Here is a 22,652-nt window from a genome sequence, read left to right as displayed (position 1 = left end):
AGGTCTCCCTACTGCCCTACAAACTGCTGAGGCCCTGTTTACACACGTCTTCCGGCACTAGGGGTGCCTGAGGATATAGTGTCTGATCGGGGTCCCCAGTTCACCTCTAGAGTCTGGAGGGCATTTATGGAACGTCTGGGGGTCTCGATTAGCCTTACCTCAGGTTTTCACCCCGAAAGTAATGGGCAGGTGGAGAGAGTTAACCAGGATGTGGGTAGGTTTCTGAGGACATATTGCCAGGACCGGCAAGAGGAGTGGTCGGGATATATTCCCTGGGCAGAGATAGCCCAAAACTCCCTCCGCCATTCGTCCACTAACCTGACGCCTTTCCAGTGTGTGTTAGGTTATCAGCCGGTTCTGGCACCTTGGCATCAGAGCCAGACCGAAGCCCCTGCGGTGGACGAGTGGTTTCGGCACTCGGAGGAAACTTGGAACGCTGCGCATGTCCATCTGCAGCGTGCCATCAGGCGGCAAAAGGCGAGAGCCGATCGCCACCGCAGTGAGGCTCCGGTGTACGCACCAGGAGACCGGGTCTGGCTCTCGACCCGAAACCTGCCCCTTCGCCTGCCCTGCCGGAAGCTGGGTCGGCGGTTTGTGGGGCCCTTTAAAGTCCTGAGGAGATTGAACGAGGTATGTTATAGGTTACAACTGCCCAGGTATTATCGCATTAACCCCTCGTTCCATGTGTCTCTCCTCAGGCCGGTGGTGGCTGGTCCACTCCAGGAGAATGAGGTACGAGAGGCTCCTCCGCCCCCGTTGGACATCGAGGGGGCTCCGGCGTACTCAATCCGTTCCATCTTGGATTCGAGACGTCGGACGGGGGGCCTGCAGTATCTCGTGGAGTGGGAGGGGTACGGTCCGGAGGATCGGTGCTGGGTCCCCAGGAGGGACATTCTAGATCCCTCCATGTTGAGGGACTTCCACCGGAGTCATCCGACTCGCCCTGCTCCGCGTCCTCCTGGCCGTCCCCGAGGCCGGGGTCGGCGCACGGCTGGAGCCGCACGTCAAGGGGGGGGGGGGTACTGTCACGGATTCTGCCGAGGCTGCTCCTCCTCCTTGCTCGGGCAGGTTTCGGCGTTCGTCGTCCCCGGAGTACTAGCTGCCACGATCTATGTTTCGGTGTTTGACTTGTTTGGTCCTGATTGTGTACACCTGTTCCCCATTATGTTGTATTGTGTCCCCTATTTAACCCTCTGTCGTGCATTGTGTGTTGTGTGTTATTGTATCCGTCTTCGGCGGTGTTAGTGTGCGGGTTGTTTTCCTCCTTGTATGGAGATAGTTTTCGTCTCTGATTACTTTCTAGTAAAGTACGTTTCCAGTAAGCTCTGTGTCCTGCGTTTGACTTCGCCTACCGCATTTCACCGTCGCCTTCTGACAGTCATCTTGAGCAGCGGGGGCCCACGTAGGAGGATCAAAGTTGTTTACCTCGAAGCAAGCATAAAAAGTATTTTACTTGTCTGGGAGAGAGGCATCGGTGCTCGCCATGCAGCTGGTTTTCCCTTTATAATCCGTGATCGTTTGCAGCCCTTGCCAAAAATAGATCAATATTCTGAAGAAGTGCATTCGTTTCTCCTTTACTTCTTAAAAACGATTTGACTACAGTTATGTTCTCCATGTGGTAGGCTGTTTGAGATCAAGTTTGCAGATACTGTATATTGATGACATAACCTGCTGGCCTTCATAATAAGGAGCTAGGCATAAACTATGCATTGCACTCTGGTCTTTCTTATTTATTGCCTATTATAAACTGGGTGGTTCAAGCTCTGAATGCTGATTGGCTGACAGCCGTGATATATCAGACCTAATACCACGGTTATGACAAAACATGTATTTTTACTGCTCTAATTACGTTGGTAACCAGTTTATAATAGCAATAATAATATTTGAGTAGCCTACCTAAATTCAATAAGAGCATTAGCATCAATTGCTTCCTAAAGCATTCTGCTCAATAGCCTATTCACAATAAGTTATAATGACTGATTTTATTGTATGTGTTGTGATTAATTAAGGACTTTATGGATGTTTAGTTGTTAATTGTTTACCTCACATGTTGGTTTAAATGTTGACAATATTGTTATACACATATGACCACTGTGATTATTATTTGACCCTGCTGGTCATCTATGAACATTTGAACATCTTGGAGAAAAATCTGGCCTTAATGGCCATGTCCTGTTATAATCTCCACCCGGCACAGCCAGAAGGCGACAGAGCCTGGTTCCTCTCTAGGTTTCTTCCTAGGTTTCTGCCTTTCTAGGGAGTTTTTCCTAGCCACCGTGCTTCTACATCTGCATTGCTTGCTGTTTTGGGTTTCTGTATAGCACTTTGTGACATCTGCTGATGTAAAAAAGGCTTTATAAATATAATTTGATTGATATGATAAATATTAACCAATTTCTCCTCTCATTATTAAGCCACACCATCCTTGGTTTTAGGGTGATACGCTTTTGCAATAGCCTATTAGCTTTTGTTCATGTGTTTGGGGGTGTGTTCCTCTTTCTGTCCATTGAGATAATTTCAGGACAATATTTCTGTCCATTTAATCATTTTTGTCTTCTTCTGTTACTACATTTTACTCATTTTTATTTTTTATTTTTTTATTTAACCTTTATTTAACCAGGTAAGCCAGTTGAGAACAAGTTCTCATTTACAACTGCGACCTGGCCAAGATAAAGCAAAGCAGTGTGATAAAAACAACAACACAGAGTTACATATGGTTACATATGGGGTAAACAAAACATAAAGTCAAAAATACAACAGAAAATATATATACAGTGTGTGCGAATGTAGTAAGTTATGGAGGTAAGGCAATAAATAGGCCATAGTGCAAAATAGTTACACTTTCGTATTAACACTGGAATGATAGATGTGCAAAAGATGATGTGCAAATAGAGATACTGGGGTGCAAAATTAGCTAAATAAATAACAATATAGGGATGAGGTAGTTTAGCAGACGCTCTTATCCAGTGCATACATTTTCATACTGGCCCCCCGTGGGAAACAAACCCACAACCCTGGCGTTGCAAGCGCCATGCTCTACCAACTGAGCTACACGGGGCCCCATAGTATACTAACCATATACTATGTCATACATAATGTGTGATGATGGCTTTTAGTTTATTTTGTTACTTTTCTTGTATTTCTTCTATTGCCACACAAGGGGTGTTTGTGACTTTGTGACTTTTTGATTGCCTGTGCTTCGTAATATGAATAATACATCATATTTTAAAAAGTGAATTACAGTTTTCTATCCATCACATAAAGAAGATACATTTTAGACTTTCCTAAAATCTTGCAATTGGCTCAGTTCAATAGGCTTGGTTCAATGGGCTCAGTTCAATGGGCTCTGTTCAATGCGCTCAGTGCAGTGTTTAGGTACAAAGAAACAAATATGAGAGACAACACGTTAAATGATAAACCGTTGCATTTATTGCATCAAAGTTTAATTTTAAATTTTTATGAGATGGTTATGCCCATTTGATGGGTTTGACTCCTCTGTGTTTGTGGGTATCTCTCTCCATGAAGTTGACAATTGGTCATCACTTTTGTCCCCCCTCATTTCCTTAGGGTTTCAGTTCATCCATAGCGTCTTGGAGCCTGGAATAGAAAAAATAGGTATTAAAACATGGGACTGAGTGGCGCAGCGGTCTAAGGCACTGCATCTCAGTGCTTGAGGCGACCCCCTGGTTCGATTCCAGGCTGTATCTCAACTGGCTGTGATTGGGAGTCCCGTAGGGCGGCGCACAATTGGCCCAGCGTCGTCCGTGTTTGGCTGGTGTAGGCAGTCATTGTAAAGAACTTGTTCTTAACTGACTTGCCTAGTAAAATAAATTAAAAACATTCATTAACAGGACAAATAATCTGGCTATACCTGGTTTATACTGTAGATGGTGCCAAACTACCTCAAGTACTGTATTTCACACATACTAGGCCTTCTTGCTGCAGATGTGTCCAAAATTATTTTGTGTTTCTGCCATTTCACTTTGTCACAATTTCCAAGTATTTGACTCATGGTAAGTGTCACCCCCACCTCACCATCTCATTATATCCTCTTTCAACTCCCTAGATTTTATTTGATCCACGCCTATTGTGGTAGTTGAGCTTGAAGCATAGCTGTGATTGAATCAGGAATTTGACCCTCAACTCTTTGTTCTTATTCTTGCCTGATAACACTGATTAAAACATGTATTTAATCTCAGTCAGCTCAACCCTTCTCGGAGATAAGGGTGCGTCTCAATAGTCTAAAGTTGCTTCCTCTCATTTTCGCCTTCTTTCCTTCACTGATGTCAACGAACTGGATTGGTGGACATCTAACATCCACCTATCCATGTGTCTGTAAATCAGTGCACATGAAGAAAACAAATCAAGAAGAGAGGAAGCCACTTTAGGCTATTAAGATGCACCCCAATAGTCAGTCAATGGTCCAATCCCAAATCAACCTTCAAGCCCTTTGTCCCATGCACTTGTGGAGATCTGAGACGATTTGATTGGTATAACCAATATGATGAAACTTCCACCTGGCCTATCAAGGTGGAAGGTGGAGCTATGAACATAATGCTTATACCTATCCAATTGGTCTAAGGGTCGATTTGGGATTAGGCCAATCTCCCTCATCCCATCGTCCACTCACTTGAAGTCCCCTCCGTCGAGCAGGCTCCTGTAGGTGGCGATCTCGGCCTCCAGCTTCATTTTCATGTTGAGCAGCGCCTCATACTCCTGGCCCTGCTGCTGGATGTTGCCCCGCAGGTTGGTCAGCTCACTCTCCAGACGGATGAGGATGGCATTGTACTTCTCCACCTCCATGTTGGAACGCATCTCCACGTTACGCAAGGTGTCCTCCAAGGAGGATTTCTGTTGGGAATAACAGGGGAATTTTGGGAATATTGTTGAATAATATTGGGATTATTAGAATGTTGGAATTTGGGGATATGGAGGGTATGGCTAAGGTTTGGTGGTGGGCTTCAAAAGGATGCTGTACATCAGATGAGGCTGGTGGGCGGAGCTATAGGAGGACAGGCTCATTGTAATGACTGGAATGGAATAAACGGAATGGAGTCAAACGTGTTTTCCATTTGTTTGATACCGTTCCATTGATTCCATTCCAACCATTACAATGAGCACATCCTCCTATAGCTCCTCTCACCAGCCTCCTCTGTTGGACATAGAGGACATACTGGGGTTACTATCAGTTCCATCTCTGCTCTGAGGAATTTAGGAATTTAACTGAAATATGTTATCATCATATTGAAAGAATGTCCTTACCAAGCTCTGTTGAGACGCCAGCTCAATCTCGAGGGTCTGTAGCTGTCTATGTAGGTCGCTCATCTCGACCTGGGCCCCCTGCAGGGCCTCTGTGTTCTGGGATACCTGCACCTGCACATCTGAGATCTATACCACAGCACAGAGGAAGGGAGATGGGAGGGAGGGAGAGAGGGAGAGAAGCTTAGTCAACTTGAGAGGTGAATTCATGTTTTGGAGTTCAGGCTTTTGTTGTGTGACTAGAGTACCCAGATATGATACTAGTTGTACAAAAATTATTGGAGATCTACACTTTTTGCAAATACACATTTTTATATTGGCCTGTGGGTGTGAGGTAATTCATTTCAATTCCAATTGCGGAACAAAACCAGAGTATCATAGGCTTTATGTGGTGTGCAATATTAGAATGTATGAAGCAATGATAAGAACATATTCATTATTCTGTCCTTCTGAACACTGTGAAGATAGGATGGGCTAACCTGGTTTTCGTGCCACACTTTGAGGTCCTCTGTGTTCTTCAGAGCCATCTTCTCGTACTTGGCCCTCATCTCCTCCATGACCAGTGACAGGTCCTGACCCTTGGGGGCGTCCACGTCCACCTGCACCCCCGACTGAGTGATCTGGTTCCTCATCTCCATCACTTCCTGTTGGAGAGAGGGTATAAGGGAAGGTGGAGAGAGAGAGAGAGAGAGAGAGAGAGAGAGAGAGAGAGAGAGAGAGAGAGAGAGAGAGAGAGAGAGAGAGAGAGAGAGAGAGAGAGAGAGAGAGAGAGAGAGAGAGAGACAAAGACAAAGACAAAAGAGAAATAGTAAGGCATTCCAAAATTAACCAACTGTGAAATGTGAAAAGTTCACAGCTAGTGATGAGGTTAGTCTGATATTGTTATCACGTTATCATCATTCTTCCTGGATTATGTTATTCTTAAATCTATTCTGAAAATGTTCTATTTCAAATGATTGTTTGACATGGACATTCAGTCTCAATCAGGGGAGAACAACTGCCACGTCTCATTGAAGCCATGAAGATAAAGACTGACTGGGGTACTGCAGGTTGTTATTTCCGGAAAGCAGGATCCCCCATTATAGTGAAGATTTGTATTTTTTATTTATTTTTTATTTAACCTTTATTTAACTAGGCAAGTCAGTTAAGAACAAATTCTTATTTACAATGACGGCCTACACCGGCCAAACCCGGATGACGCTGGGCCAATTGTGCGCCGCCCTGAATGGAAAAAGTATTAAACTGAATGTAAGTCGCTCTGGATAAGAGCGTCTGCTAAATGACGTAAATGTAAATGTAATGGGAAAATGTCAATCTTCTTTGGAAATATTCATGTAAAAAAATGTTTTTTAGAAGACAGTCATGTACCAATAATTGCTTCTATCACACCAGATGTATCCAATTATTTTAAAATACAGAGGAAGCTACCCTCCAGTCCCCCGACTTCTTGGCGCTGACGGAAACATGGATTACCACAGAAAACACTGCTACTCCTACTGCTCTTACCTCGTCTGATCATGTGCTCTCGCATACCCCAAGAGCATCTGGTCAGCGCGGCGGTGGGACAGGAATCCTCATCTCTCCCAAGTGGACATTCTCTCTTTTCCCCCTGACCCATCTGTCTATCTCCTCATTTGAATTCCATGCTGTCACAGTCACTAGTCCATTCAAGCTTAACATCCTTATCATTTATCACCCTCCAGGTTCCCTTGGAGAGTTCATCAATGCGCTTGACGCCTTGATAAGTTCCTTTCCTGAGGATGGCTCACCCCTCACAGTTCTGGGTGACTCTGCCTCCTTCTTTCCACTCCTTTCCTCTTTTGACCTCACCCTCTCACCGTCCCCCCCTACTCACAAGGCAGGCAATACGCTTGACCTCATCTTTACTAGATGCTGTTCTTCTACTAATCTCACTGCAACTCCCCTCCAAGTTTCTGACCACTACTTTGTATCCTTTTCTCTCTCGCTCTCCTGCACCGGTACCCCCCTGTATATATAGCCTCCCTACTGTTATTTTATTTTACTTCTGCTCTTTTTTTCTCAACACTTTTTTTGTTGTTGTTTTATTTTTATTTTTACTTTTTTTGTTAAAAATAAATGCACTGTTGGTTAAGGGCTGTAAGTAAGCATTTCACTGTAATGTCTGCACCTGTTGTATTCGGCGCATGTGACCAATAACATTTGATTTGATTTGATTTGAACACTACTCACTCTGCCCCTACTCAGATGGTAATGTGCCGTCGCAACCTTCTCTCTCTCTCTCCCGCTACTCTCTCCTCTTCCATCCTATCATCTCTTCCCTCTGCTAAATCCTTCTCCCTCCGATCTCCTGATTCTGCCTCCTCAACCCTCCTCTCCTCCTTTTCTGCATCTTTTGACTCTCTATGTCCCCTATCCTCCCTGCCGGCTCGGTCCTCCCCTCCTGCTCTGTGGCTTGACGACTCATTGCGAGCTCACAGAACAGGGCTCTGGGCAGCTGAGCGGAAATGGAGGAAAACTAGACTCCCTGCGGACCTGTCATCTTTTCACTCCCTCCTCTCTACATTTTCTTCCTCTGTTTCTGCTGCTAAAGCCACTTTCTACCACTCTAAATTTCAAGCCTCTGCCTCTAACCCTATGAAGCTCTTTGCCACCTTCTCCTCCCTGCTGAATCCTCCTCCTCCTCCTCCCCCTCCCTCCTCCCTCTCTGTGGGTGACTTCGTCAACCATTTTGAAAATAAGGTTGACGACATCCGATCCTCATTTATTAAGTCAAATGACACCGCTGGTCCTGCTCAGACTGCCCTACCCTATGCTTTGACTTCTTTCTCCCCTCTCTCTCCAGATGAAATCTTGCGACTTGTGACGGCCGGCCGCCCAACAACCTGCCCGCTTGACCCTATCCCCTCCTCTCTTCTCCAGACCATTTCCGGAGACCTTCTCCCTTACCTCACCTCGCTCATCAACTCATCCTTAACCGCTGGCTATGTCCCTTCCGTCTTCAAGAGAGCGAGAGTTGATACTGTGAACCATCAGATCCTCCTCTCCACCCTCTCCGAGTTGGGCATCTCCGGCGCTGCTCACTCTTGGATTGCGTTCTACATGACAAGTCGCTCCTACCAGGTGGCGTGGTGAGAATCTGTCTCCGCACCACGTGCTCTCACCACTGGTGTCCCCCAGGGCTCAGTTCTAGGCCCTCTCCTATTCTCTCTATACACTAAGTCACTTAGCTCTGTCATATCCTCACATGGTCTCTCCTATCATTGCTATGCAGACGACACACAATTAATTTTCTCCTTTCCCCCTTCTGATAACCAGGTGGTGAATCGCATCTCTGCATGTCTGGCAGACATATCAGTGTGGATGTCGGATCACCACCTCAAGCTGAACCTCGGCAAGATGGAGCTGCTCTTCCTCCCGGGGAAGGACTGCCCGCTCCATGATCTCGCCATCATGGTTGACAACTCCATTGTGTCCTCCTCCCAGAGTGCAAGGAACCTTGGCGTGACCCTGGACAACACCCTGTCGTTCTCTGCTAACATCAAAGCGGTGACCAGATCCTGCAGGTTCATGCTCTACAACATTCGCAGAGTACGACCCTACCTTAGACAGAAAGCGGCACAGGTCCTAATCCAGGCACTTGTCTTCTCCCGTCTGGATTACTGCAACTCGCTGTTGGCTGGGCTCCCTGCCTGTGCCATTAAACCCCTACAACTTATCCAGAACGCTGCAGCCCGTCTGGTGTTCAACCTTCCCAAGTTCTCTCATGTCACCCCGCTCCTCCGCACACTCCACTGGCTTCCAGTTGAAGCTCACATCTACTACAAAACCATGGTGCTTGCCTACGGAGCTGTGAGGGGAACGGCACCTCCTTACCTTCAGGTTCTGATCAGACCCTACACCCAAACGAGGGCACTACGTTCATCCACCTCTGGCCTGCTAACCCCCCTACCTCTACAGAAGCACAGTTCCCGCTCAGCCCAGTCAAAGCTATTCGCTGCTCTGGCACCCCAATGGTTGAACAAGCTCCCCTACGACGCCAGGACAGCGGAGTCACTGACCACGTTCCGGAGACACTTGAAACCCTACCTCTTTAAGGAATACCTGGAATAGTATAACAGTAATCCTTCTACCCCCCCCATTCCCCATCCCCCCATAAAAAAAATAATAAAAAAAAGTTGTTGTCCCACTGGCTATCCTAAGTTGAATGCACCAATATGTAAGTCGCTCTGGATAGGAGCGTCTGCTAAATAACTTAAATGTAAATGTAAAGTTATAAGGACAGTTATAGGCCTCCTGTAGCTCAGTTGGTAGAGCATGGCGCTTGCAATGCCAGGGTTGTGGGTTCGATTCCCACGGGGGGCCAGTATGAACAAAAAAAAAGTATGAAAAATGTATGCACAATTTGTAAGTCACTCTGGATAAGAGCTTCTGCTAAATGACTAAAATGTAAATAATTAATTTGCTGCCTGCAGTACCCTAGTCGGCCTTCAACTTGAGATAATCAATGAGAGGGGGCAGCACTGAGCTAGCCTGAAATGTCGCTACCTGGAGTAGCTCAAAACGTAATGAGACGCTTCCAATAATAATATTAGTCTTCAACCTATTCTATTACAATAAAAATATTAAATTTCAAATGATTATTTGATTATGATATTCAATATTAATACTATAGCTCACATTGCCATGGTTCTTCCTGAGAAAGATGAGCTCCTCCCTCACGGCCTCGATTTCACTCTCCACGTTCATCCTGCCCATGTTGGTGTCATCGATGACCTTCTTCAGCCCGGCAATGTCCGCCTCCACTGACTGGCGAATTCCATACTCAGATTCAAACCTGTGGGCATAGGGAGACTGTCACTAAACTCCTTGTTGACATAAAATAGCTGGAAATTGTGACCTTTGACTATAAGGTTTTATCTGAGCAAAGCATTGTTCTGAGATATTGAGCATCAAAGTTTTCACATCCCAGATCTCGGAACTGTTTTGTAGTGAATTCTTCTTTCATAACCCATTAAGGTCCTCACCTTAAAGGTATAGAAATCCTAAATCAGTTTTTAGGGGGGTGCAATAGCAGATAGAACCTTATGGCTCTGACATGTCAATCTGGGTTCAGCCATAAGGCTCTATCTGACACTTCTGAATTAGACATGTTCAGTTTTTAAGAAAACTGTAGCTATTTGAATACATAAATGATAGAATAACACAATTTAACCAAGATAGCATGGGCGAAATTGCCACGGGATATGGGGGGACATGTCCCCCCAATTTTCAGAACAGGGCTTCCCGATAGCGATGGAACTTAGGCTTACGAGTGTTTTAATGATGCATCTTTCTTACAGAGGCCAAATATGTAACATGCGTTTCCCAAAACACCACACAGAGAGAACAGTCGCTAAGTGCGTCATTGTAGCATGTGTCGATACTGGTAGGATCGAAAGAAAGGGAGAACTGCTCTCGGATCAGCTTTCTCCATTCAAATCTTGCCTTAGCATTAGAATTATCCAGGCTCTGTCGCAGCCGGCCGCGACCGGGAGACTCATGGGCGGCGCACAATTGGCCCAGCGTCGTCCAGGGTAGGGGAGGGAATGGCCGCCAGGGATGTAGCTCAGTTGATAGAGCATGGCGTTTGCAACGCCAGGGTTGTGGGTTCGATTCCCACGGGGGGCCAGTATAAAAATATATATATATATTGTATTCACTAACTGTAAGTCGCTCTGGATAAGAGCGTCTGCTAAATGACAAAAAAAAAGTAAAAAAAAAATAAAAAATACAAAAATACAAAAATAAGAAGTATAAAATTGGTTATTTCACAATACTGACAACAGATCAGCTCCTAGAGAGATATTACCACCCACGGCTGCAAATATTGAGGCGTCTCATTCTAATGCTTACCCAATAAAAATGTACTAAATCACAGATTTGGCACATCATTGCGCACGTGTTAGGCTACACATCATGAAATATATTGAGACAAATTACAGATAGTAGCATACAAGTAGCAAAATAGAACTCAATTGATTAACCTCTACGGGATCGGTGTCCGGTATACGGGACGGTTGAGCTAACGTGCGCTAATGTGATTAGCATGACTGTTGTAAGTAACAGCAAACTTTCCAGGACATAGACATGTCTTATATAGGCAGAAAGCTTAAATTCTTGTTAATCTTACTGCACTGTCCAATTTACAGTAGTTATTACAGTGAACAAATACCATGCTATTGTTTGAGGAGAGTGCACAACAGCCAAAAACTTAGCACGGCAACTGGGTTGATACATTCACCTCTGAAGGTAAATAATGTACTTACATTCAGTAATCTTGCTCTGATTTGTCATCCTAAGGGTCCCAGAGATTAAATGTAGCATAGTTTTGTTTGATAAAATCCATGTTTATATTCAAATGTAGGAACTGGGTTCTACAGTTTGAACCCCTGCTGTCTCTGGCTCCACACCCACCCCGCCCGGCCATCTAGATGTGTGAAAGTTAGTGTATAAGCTAATGATCCATCAGTATGAAAATGTATGCACTCACTAACTGTAAATCGCTATGGATAAGAGCGTCTGCTAAATGACTAAAATGTAAATGTAAATGTATGACATTCCTGGGAGTGTGTAAACTTACGTTTTGTATTACCATATCATTTTTGTATGTTCTCTATAGTTATGTACTTTAAAATGTATCAATTGACCAATTCGGCACGTTTGGGCAGACTTTATACAAAATAGTCCAGTATTGCAACGCTTCACTGGATATATCTGAAACTTTGCACACACACTGCTGCCATCTAACGGCCAAAACCTAAATAGCGCCTAAACTGCAATATTATATTGTGGCCTTTCTCTTGCGTTTCAAAGATTATGTGTTATCTTTTACCAGATCCAATGTGTTATATTCTCCTACATTAATTTCAAATTTCCACAAACTTCTAAGTGTTTCCTTTCAAATGGTATCAAGAATATGCATATCCTTGATTCAGGTCCTGAGCTACAGGCAGTTAGATTTGGGTATGTAATTTTATGCGAAAATTGAAAAAAAGGGTCAGATCCTTAATAGGTTAAACATTAAATGTATTTCAATATGATTGAAATAGGCCTATAGCCTACTGTTTATATTTTAATGCAGTCATCTCTGTATTCATTTGAAGCATGTTTTTATACGTCACTTGTTTGTATCAATTGTATAGACATTGGAAATTTTATATTTGTAGTCAACTTTGTTCTGAAGTTATCAGCGGTCACAGAGAGAAATAAAAAACATGTGATTCTATGTTTAGCGGAGATCTTCTGTGTATAAAGTGACATGGGAAGGCAAAAAAGCATCTAACGATGCATTTAGGTGTTCAATGAGTGGTGGCGTTAGATTACGAGCGTTTTCAAGTGCAATGTTAATAACAACAGCTCAGAGATTTAACAATGCTCCTACGAAGGTTCCAACCATGGCCGGCCCGCTCATTAGGCAGAATTAGGTGGCCGCCTATGGCAGCTGTTTGACAAGGGCGGCATTTTCTGAGCTAAACTGAGCAAGACGCACCTCCAACAACACAAAAACCTCACATAATTCTGGCCAAAAACAATGACAATTTCTATCAACCAGTGGCATATGGGCTTTTTAGGTGAGCGCTGATGCCGCCCTGTGATACGCAGTGCCCACTTTGTCCATTCCCAGCGCGTTTCTCCAGGGTTCTGTTGGAGAGACGCATTGCTGCGGCGCTCCACCAATGTTCTGTCAAAATAATCATCCAACATAAATCATATGTAGATATAGCATATGTAGGAAAGAGTATGTGGTCTTTTCTGTAGCCTACAGGCTGGAGATAAAATGTCATGTTAACAAACAACATATCCTACTAACAGGGCAGGTCAAAGTAAAATGGATAATATGGAATGGACCGGACGTCTTTTTGTGGTGTTTTACAAACGGTAGGCTTACCACATAGATGGGCATTCATAAAATTCAATTTCAGGCAACACTGTAGGCACCTCATCAAGCACGGAATGACACTGACGCTTTTTGGACGTCTTGTTTTGGTGCAGTCCGGTCCGGCCTTGATTTACACATCCACGGAACTTCAATTGATTGGACATGATTTGGAAAGGTACATACCTGTCTATATAAGGTCCCACAGTTGACAGTGCATGTCAGAGCAAAAACCAAGCCATGAGGTCGAAGGAATTGTCCGTAGAGCTCAGAGACAGGATTGTGTCAAGGCACAGATCTGGGGAACGGTACCAAAACATTTCTGCAGCATTGAAGGTCCCCAAGAACACAGTGGCCTCCATAATTCTTAAATAGAAGAAGGTTGGAACCACCAAGACTCTTCCTAGAGCTGGCCGCTCGGCCAAACTGAGCAATCGGTGGGAGAAGGGCCTTGGTCAGGGAGGTGACCAAAACCCGATGGTCACTCTGACAGAGCTCCAGAGTTCCTCTGTGGAGATGGGAGAACCTTACAGAAGGACAACCATCTCTGCAGCACCACCAATCAGGCCTTTATGGTAGAGTCGCCAGACGGAAGCCACTCCTCAGTAAAAGGCACATGACAGCCTGCTTGGAGTTTGCCAAAAGGCTCTCAGACCATGAGGAACAAGATTATCTGGTCTGATGAAACCAAGATTGAACTATTTGGCCTAAATGCCAAGCGTCACGTCTGGAGGAAACCAGGCACCGCTCATCACCTGGCCAATACCATCCCTACGGTGAAGCATGGTGGTGACAGTATCATGCTGTGGGGATGTTTTTCAGCGGCAGGGACTGGGAGACTAGTTAGGATTGAGGAAAAGATGAACGGAGCAAAGTACAGAGAGATCCTTGATGAAAACCTGCTCCAGAGCACTCAGGACCTCAGACTGGTGTGAAAGTCACCTTCCAACAGGGCAACGACCCTAAGCACACAGCCAAGACTATGCAGGAGTGGCTTCGGGACAAGTCTCTGAATGTCCTTGAGTGGCCCAGCCAGAGCCCGGACTTGAACCTGATCTAACATCTCTGGAGAGACCTGAAAATAGCTGTGCAACGATGCTCCCCATCCAACCTGACAGAGCTTGAGAGGATCTGCAGAGAATAATGGGAGAAACCGTGACATGACTCTGAGAAAAAGAGGACCCACAAACGTAAAAACAGGAAAATGGGTTCCCGCTCCAGGGCTGAGTGTGTTCTCAGTTTTCATTGTTAAAAGAGTCATCTACGGCTTACCAGTGTGCAGAAATATGTCATTCACAGCGCTAAACTCACTTTACTCGGAAGTCATCTGCAGCTAACCAGTGTGCAGAAAGATGTAATTTATAGTGGTAAACTCACTTTACTTTGAAGTCATCTGCAGCTAAGCGGGCATTATCGATTTGGAGCAGAAGGCTAGCATTGTCCACTGTCGCATCGAAGACCTATTGGAGAAAAATATTGTTAATTCCAATGAATATATGACAATAACAGACTCAATCTTTTCTGAAACTATTTTGGAGGACAATTTTGCAGGTGACATGAGCATTATGATGCTTTACTTAACTTAACTTAACTTAACTTTTGAATCCATGTCAGTTATAGAGGAAAGCTGTAGGCCTGTTTGTTTTCCCCCACTTCTTAATTCTAACTATAATTGTGTGTGTCATACACAGTTGAGCTGGCAATACAAAAGAAGAACTAATATGTTCCATCACGGGATCTGCTTCCCATCACCACCATTTTAAATCTAAGACTCTCAGGGGGGAGATATTGAAACTGCAGGTTGAGTGAATCACAAATGAATCTATGGTTACCGTGACATGACTCTAAGAAAATGTCACGGTTTACTAAGCCAGAACCCAGAAGCAGACCAGGACAAGGTACGTTGAGACAAAGGTGAGTGTTTATTTAACAGATTCCCGAGTGAGGCTGAATAATCCAGGGAACAGAACGGGTGGCGTGGATGGGTTGTTGAGGGTGCAGTGGTTGGTCCGGTAATGGCTCGGCAGCCGCCGACCATCAGGCAGAGGTGGGGAGAAGGTTCCGGGTGAGAGACTGCAGATAGAAACAAACGGAGGTAAGTACACGGCAAGCCAACAAGGTGCAAGACAACAACACTAACACCAGTAGCTTAGAGGCTGATACGCTGACAAACATACTGTTCATGGCTAACGATCCGGCAGGAACTGGATGTTAGGCCAGAGCCTAAGAAGGGTGATGATCAGGACCAGGTGTGCAGATTGCTGATGGGATGCAGGTGCGGAAATCAAGAGCGCTCCCCGGAGCGTTCCCGAACCCTCGGGAAACTGGAGATCACGAACAGAAACACTAGTCACCAGACAGGACCCGACTCAGACTGCCGGGATCGTTACAGTACCCCCCCTCCGACGAACGCCACCGGGCGGACTACCCGGAGCGCCAGGATGGAGGCGGTAGAAGTCACTGATGAGGTCCGCATCTAGGACCTGTCGCCGCGGAATCCAACTCCTCTCTTCAGGGCCATACCCCTCCCAGTCCACGAGATACTGGAAACCCCGGCCCCGCCGTCTGGAATCCATGATGCGACGCACCGTGTAGGCAGGACCACCTCCGATCATCCGAGGAGGAGGAGGAGGAGGCGGAGGAGGCAACAGAGGACTGAGGAAGACAGGCTTGAGGCAGGAGACATGAAAGGTGGGATGGACTCTGAGCGTCCTCGGTAGTTTGAGTCGAACTGCCACTGGATTGATCACCTTCTCCACCACAAACGGACCAATGAACTTCGGTAACAACTTCCTAGACTCAGTCCGTAACGGAAGATCCCGTGTGGCCAACCAAACCCTATCTCCGATGGTATAGGTGGGAGCGGGGATCCGGCGACGATTCGCCTGGAGCTGATACCGGTCCGAACCTCTAAGGAGTACCTTTCTGGCCCGATGCCAGGTCCGGTGGCAACGACGAATATGGGCCTGAACAGAAGGCACTGAGAGCTCCTTCTCCTGAGAAGGGAACAGGGGAGGTTGGTAGCCATACAGGCACTGGAAGGGAGACATCCCAGTGGCAGATGTAGGGAGAGTATTGTGGGCATACTCAACCCAAGGCAACTGAGAGACCCAGGAGGTGGGGTTGGAAGAGACCAGACAGCGTAGCGTGGATTCCATCTTCTGGTTGGCTCTCTCCGCCTGACCATTGGATTGGGGGTGAAAACCAGATGTGAGACTGACTGTAGCTCCAATGGCCAAACAGAAGGACTTCCAGACAGCAGAGGTAAACTGAGGGCCACGGTCGGAAACGATATCACTGGGCAAACCGTGGACCCTGAAAACCTCCCTAACCAGGATCTCGGACGTCTCCGAGGCAGAGGGAAGCTTGGCAATTGGCACAAAGTGGGCGAACTTGCTGAATCTGTCCACGATAGTCAGAACGACCGTGTTCCCCTCAGAAGCGGGCAACCCAGTGACGAAGTCCAGGGCCAGATGCGACCATGGTCGCCGGGGAATAGGAAGGGGGTGAAGTAGTCCAGAGCTGGGCCGATTGGTACTCTTATTCTGCGCACACACTGGACAGGCAGCAACAAAACCCCGAGTATCCTCGGCCACGGCAGGCCACCAAAAAGCGTCTGCGAAGAAACGCCATTGTCCGAGCCACGCCAGGGTGACAAGCCATCTTGCTGGCGTGGGACCATTTGAGGACAGCAGGACGAACCGACTCAGGCACAAACAACCGACCGGGTGGACCGTTACCGGGACCGGGCTGAGTCCGAAGGGCCGCCAGCACCTCCTCCTCAATCCTCCACATAACTGCTCCCACGACGCAGTTCCGGGGGAGAATAGTCTCGGTCTTGGACCCACTCTCCTCCGTCTTGGAGAACATCCGGGACAAGGCGTCCGCCTTGCCGTTCTTAGATCCAGGTCGGAACGTCAGGGAAAACTTGAATCGTCCGAAAAACAACGCCCACCTGGCCTGACGGGGAGTTGAGACGTTTAGCCGATTGCACGTAAGCAAGATTCTTGTGGTCAGTCCAGACAGTAAACGGTTGCTCCGCCCCCTCCAACCAGTGGCGCCACTCCTCCAAGGCAAGTTTCACCGCGAGAAGCTCCCGGTTACCCACATCGTAATTCCTCTCCGCAGGCGAAAGGCGACGAGAGTAGTAGGCGCAGGGATGGAGTTTACTGTCCGTGGAGCATCGCTGCGACAGGATGGCGCCAACTCCCACATCAGACGCGTCCCACTTCAACGACGAACTGACGGGCCGTGTCCGGTTGAGAGAGAATCGGTGCGTTGGTGAATCGCCTCTTCAAATCCAGAAACGCTCGATCCGCCTCCGGATTCCACTTGAAGGTCCTGATACTGGAAGTCAAGGCAGTTAACGGAGCGGCCACACGGCTGTAATCCCGGATGAATCTGCGGTAGAAATTCGCAAACCCCAAAAATCTCTGGAGCTGCAATCTCGTACCGGGCTGGGCCCATTCCAGAACCGCTCTAACCTTCTCCTGGTCCATCCTAATCTCTCCCCTGGAGATGATGTACCCGAGAAAGGATGTCGTGTGGGCGTGAAACTCGCACTTCTCGGCCTTCACGAACAGGCGATTCTCCAACAATCGCTGCAGAACCTGCCGGACATGCTGGACGTGGTCGGAAGGTTCCTTCGAGAAGATCAGAATGTCATCCAGGTAAACAAACACAAAGAGACCGATCATATCTCTCAGGGACGTCGTTCACCATACTCTGGAATACCGCTGGAGCATTGGTCAGTCCAAACGGCATCACCTGATACTCGAAGTGACCCATCGGTGTATTGAAACCCGTCAACCACTCGTCCCCCTCTCTGATCCGGACCATGTGATACGCATTGCGTGAGGTCTAGCTTGGTGAATACCGTAGCACCCTGTAAGGAGTCGAAGGCAGAACTCATCAATGGCAGGGGATACTTGTTCTTGACCGTGATGTCATTCAACCCCCGATAATCAATACATGGTCGAAGAGAGCCATCCTTCTTACCCACAAAGAAGAATCCTGCCCCCAGGGGTGATGACGAGGGACGAACGAGACCAGCCGCTAGGGACTCCTTGATGTAGGTCTCCAACGCCTCACGTTCAGGTCGGGAGATACTGTATAACCTTCCCTTGGGGTAGACAGCTCCCGGGCACAGGTTGATGGCACAATCATATGGTCGGTGGGGAGGGAGTGACAGAGCCTTCTGCTTACTGAAAACCTCCCCCAAATCGTGATATGTCTCGGGAACCAGGGACAAATCTGGGGGTTTAGCCTCAATCACCTGACTGGGAACCGAATGGGGGCAGGCAGTCTTGAGACAGTTAGCATGACAATCAAGGCTCCAACTCGTTACCTTGCCCGTCACCCAATCGAACGTGGGATTGTGTTCCTTCAGCCAGGGGTAACCAAGGACCAGAGGAACATGGGAAGACGGCAGAATGAAGAATGAAATCATCTCAGAATGATTCCCCGACAACCGCATCTTAACCGGTTCAGTCCTCATCGTGATACGTGCCAGACTACTGCCGTTCAGAGTGGTCGCTTCAATGGCTTCCGGCAATTGCTCCTTGGAAAGCCCCAGCTGTTCCACCAACTCGGCATCAAGAAAGCTTCCATCGGCACCTGAATCGATAAAAGCGTTAATCGCTAAGCTTTGATTCCTGTTCACAAGGGTAGCCGGGAAACGGGGTCTGACAGAGGTACTGAGAGGTTGAAACTGGCTCGCTAAAAGTCCTCCCAACTTTAGCGAGCCGGGCAGTTTGACGACCGCCGGGAACAAGTGGAGATGTAATGTCCCGAGCGACCCCAGTAGAGGCAGCAGTTGGTCTTACGTCTATGTTGACGCTCCTCCTTGGTTAACCCGTGCCGCCCCACTTGCATGGGTTCAGAATCGGGAGAGAGGTCCTCTCCACTAATCCCTTGTGGTGGCGAATGATCGACGTGTTCTGGTCCACCACCCGACCCGACTGGGAACTGAGAAGCTGATCGATTGGACGGACCCCATTGCTTCTCCCTCCTTCGCTCTCGGACTCGATTATCCACCCGAATAGACAAGGCTACCAAGCTGTCCAGGTCACTAGGCTCCGGATAGGAGATCAACTCATCCTTGAGCTGCTCCGACAGACCCTGGTAAAAGGCCGCTTGCAGAGACTCCTCGTTCCACCCACTCTCCACAGCCAACGTCTTGAACTCGATCACGAAGTCGGCCACGCTGCGAATTCCTTGGTGAAGTGAAAACAGGCGCCTAGCTGCGTCCCCTCCCTCGGACGGAATGGTCGAAGAGCTTCCTCATCTCGGCCGTGAACCCCTGGTATGAAGCCATGCAGGGATCCTGTCGTTCCCAAACGGCTGAAGCCCACTCCAGCGCTCGACCACGCAGCAACTCAATCACAAAGGCTATCCTAGCCTTGTCTGTGGCATAAGAGTAGGGCTGTAGATCGAACACTAATCCACACTGCATAAGGAAGGAACGGCATCTTCCCAGCTCCCCCTCATATTTATCCGGCGTCGGAACCTTGGGCTCACGGAGGGACACCACTTCAGAAGCGGCCGGCGAGATGGGTGAAACCGGTAGTGGATCCTCCACCGGACACTTGCGTTGGTTCTGGACCTCCGTCAGACCGGTAGAAAGGTTCCGAACTGACAACGCGATCTCCTGTAGTACCGTGCTATGATGGCCCAACATCTTCTCCTGCTGGGTAATGGCATGGCGAACAGAGTCCAGGTCCGCTGGGTTCATTACTGGCCGGATCGTTCTGTCACGGTTTACTAAGCCAGAACCCAGAAGCAGACCAGGACAAGGTACGTTGAGACAAAGGTGAGTGTTTATTTAACAGATTCCCGAGTGAGGCTGAATAATCCAGGGAACAGAACGGGTGGCGTGGATGGGTTGTTGAGGGTGCAGTGGTTGGTCCGGTAATGGCTCGGCAGCCGCCGACCATCAGGCAGAGGTGGGGAGAAGGTTCCGGGTGAGAGACTGCAGATAGAAACAAACGGAGGTAAGTACACGGCAAGCCAACAAGGTGCAAGACAACAACACTAACACCAGTAGCTTAGAGGCTGATACGCTGACAAACATACTGTTCATGGCTAACGATCCGGCAGGAACTGGATGTTAGGCCAGAGCCTAAGAAGGGTGATGATCAGGACCAGGTGTGCAGATTGCTGATGGGATGCAGGTGCGGAAATCAAGAGCGCTCCCCGGAGCGTTCCCGAACCCTCGGGAAACTGGAGATCACGAACAGAAACACTAGTCACCAGACAGGACCCGACTCAGACTGCCGGGATCGTTACAGAAAAAGAGGAACCACAAACGTAAAAACAGGAAAATGGGTTCCCGCTCCAGGGCTGAGTCTGTTCTCAGTTTTCATTGTTAAAAGAAAAGGGCGGGGCTTCCTGTCCCCCCACAAAACCATAAAGAGAGTTCTTTCCCCCCCACCACAATCTGTGTGTTTGTAACCATGGCATTCTGGTGTGAATCACACAAAAAATTAAACTCTTGTTGCTTTATGTGTCCGGCAAGTGGAACAAGGCTAGCATTCATCATAAAAGTGCCATCATAAGCTATAGAGGGCCTATGAATTCTTTTGGACAAAAGTCTGTTTTTGCTGGGAATTCGTGATATCTTGTTGGAATTCTTACAGAGATCTTTGACTGTGCTGTGTGGAGCTATAATGGTTATACAACCAGCACACCCACCATGTGTTTCAAATCTCACAGGGGATTATTTTTGTGTGTTGTCACACAACATCTGGTTCACATTGCTGGTCCTTCCCACACTACACTACACTATGCCCCAGAGTAACCTGGGAGAGTGACCCAGTGGGTTGGAAACGATTTTGGAACATTGTTTATGGGTTTTGGTCAGTTTTTTTTAATGATGATTCACTGCTTCCACCAAATTATTCATTTGAGGAACTTTTTGACCAGTTTGAGGAGTGAGGGAACTAGGGAAGGAGGGGGAAGGTAAGGGGATACCAGCTCCACCCAGCCCCACCCTGCCCCACCCTCTATTCAGTTGTTAGGAAATGTTATAAGCCAGTTGTTCCAAAGCAGGGTTTCCCACAGAATTGTTGAAGTAAAGGCAGAAAGAGTGAGAAGCAATGTATAAATGGGCAAATACAGAATTGTCCCTTTGCTTAAATTCATTCTTGGAGGGCCATCTCTCATACCATATGGGTTTTAATTCACAGAAAAGTTGCAACAGTGGTGACATTACATGGATATTTAGATTTATAGGTTAATCAAATCAAGGATTATCTATGAACACACTTATCTAAAGCAACAAAAGACAACAAAACCACAAATTCCTCACCTTAACCCTTTTTTCTACACACATTATCCTTTATCAACAGCCCCCCTCTCTCGCTCTCTCTCTCCCTCTCTCTCTCTCCCTCTCTCTCTCTCCCTCTCTCTCTTTGTCACTATCACTCTTGTAATAATACTGTATGATTATTTGTTTGAATGTGATACGACTCATCAAGACACCCCATATTGCACCTCTCACTATCTCCCCCCCCCCCTCTCTCTTTCTCATTCACACCCCCACCTTCTTGCGCAGGTCGTCCAGTATAGGGCTGTACTTGCTGTAGTCGCGGACGTCTGGTCCTCCCTTCTCCAGGGCCTCTAGGATCTTCATCTCCAGCTGTCCGTTGGCCTGCTCCAGGTTCCTCACCGTCTCCAGGTAGTTGGCCAGACGGTCGTTCAGGTTCTGCATGGCCCCCTTCTCATTTCCCATGACGTGACCACCACCGCCACCACCTGCCGCCGCCGTCTTCATCAGACCACCCATGCCCAAACCCATAGCGGCACCCATGCCACCACCCATGCCCATACCACCGCCGCTCACCTTAAAGGAGGATGTGGAGTAGGAGGAGGAGCCGGCCGGGGCACCGCTGCGGAGGCCCCCGTAGGCAGTGGAGGAGATGCGAGTGCCCTGGCCCCCGGCCCCTCCATAGGTGCTGGCGGCCCGGTAGGAGGACACGGGCGTGGAGCGTTGGAAAGAGGTGTGGCTGCTGGACGGTCTGTAACTCATGACTGCTGATGGAGTACTTAGAAATAATGGAGAAGAGAGAGATAGAGCGAGAGGAGCTGAGATACAGAGAGAGTGACACGGGTAGAATGAACCGGAGAACTAATACTCCCCCTACACAACTCCTCTCTCTCTTTCACAGGCCGGCCTACATCCACACCCCCCATTCTCTCTTTCTTACTCTCCTCCCTCTTCTCTCATGCTGTCATTCACTCTGTTCCTTATTTTCCCTATTTTTGAAAAATCTTACCAAAAATGACTTTCTACTGTGACAGTCCAGCTTACAACTTCATCACACTGTAAAACATTTTATTTTTTTTACAAATGGGAAAAATGAAGAAATTGAAAAATTGAGAAAAGAACCAAACATGACATTCTTCTGGTTTTGCCCATAAAAGGCATATTTGGAACGGTTGCTGCATAGTTTCTACATACGTGGTCAGCCAAACCCCAAAATAACTGGATATGGCC

The 22,652-nt window shown here is 47.4% G+C and overlaps 1 protein-coding gene across 2 annotated transcripts; it reads right to left on the bottom strand.

The window, feature by feature from the left end:
* Nucleotides 1-3,406: 3,406 nt before the first annotated feature.
* On the bottom strand, nucleotides 3,407-22,293 carry LOC121578438 (keratin, type I cytoskeletal 18). Of its 2 annotated transcripts, none has more exons than XM_045224041.1 (7): nucleotides 21,699-22,293; nucleotides 14,534-14,616; nucleotides 9,919-10,075; nucleotides 5,739-5,879; nucleotides 5,263-5,388; nucleotides 4,631-4,851; nucleotides 3,407-3,597 (listed from the first exon to the last, which is right to left on the bottom strand). In XM_045224041.1, exons 1-7 carry the CDS (start codon nucleotides 22,182-22,184, stop codon nucleotides 3,564-3,566), a joined length of 1,248 nt encoding a protein of 415 aa, XP_045079976.1. In that variant the 5' UTR covers nucleotides 22,185-22,293; the 3' UTR covers nucleotides 3,407-3,563. The 2 variants fall into 2 exon arrangements, with proteins under 2 accessions (XP_045079976.1, XP_045079975.1); XM_045224040.1 differs by having other exon boundaries at nucleotides 5,739-5,903; nucleotides 21,699-22,291.
* Between the last annotated feature and the right edge of the window lie 359 nt (nucleotides 22,294-22,652).

The sequence above is a fragment of the Coregonus clupeaformis genome, chromosome 12, assembly GCF_020615455.1.
Source record: "Coregonus clupeaformis isolate EN_2021a chromosome 12, ASM2061545v1, whole genome shotgun sequence".
Lineage (NCBI taxonomy): Eukaryota > Metazoa > Chordata > Actinopteri > Salmoniformes > Salmonidae > Coregonus > Coregonus clupeaformis.
The sequence above is the reverse complement of the archived record's forward strand: the minus strand, read 5'-3'. Positions and strand labels throughout refer to the sequence as shown.

Excerpts from the sequence above, each read along its gene's own strand:
- LOC121578438 (XM_045224040.1), bottom strand. The coding sequence starts at position 22,184 with ATGAGTTACAGACCGTCCAGCAGCCACACCTCTTTCCAACGCTCCACG. Across the intron at positions 5,389-5,738 it reads AAGTGTGGCACGAAAACCAG|ATCTCAGATGTGCAGGTGCA; the intron begins GTTAGCCCATCC and ends GCTGTGGTATAG. Across the intron at positions 3,598-4,630 it reads CTCGACGGAGGGGACTTCAA|GCTCCAAGACGCTATGGATG; the intron begins GTGAGTGGACGA and ends TTTCTATTCCAG.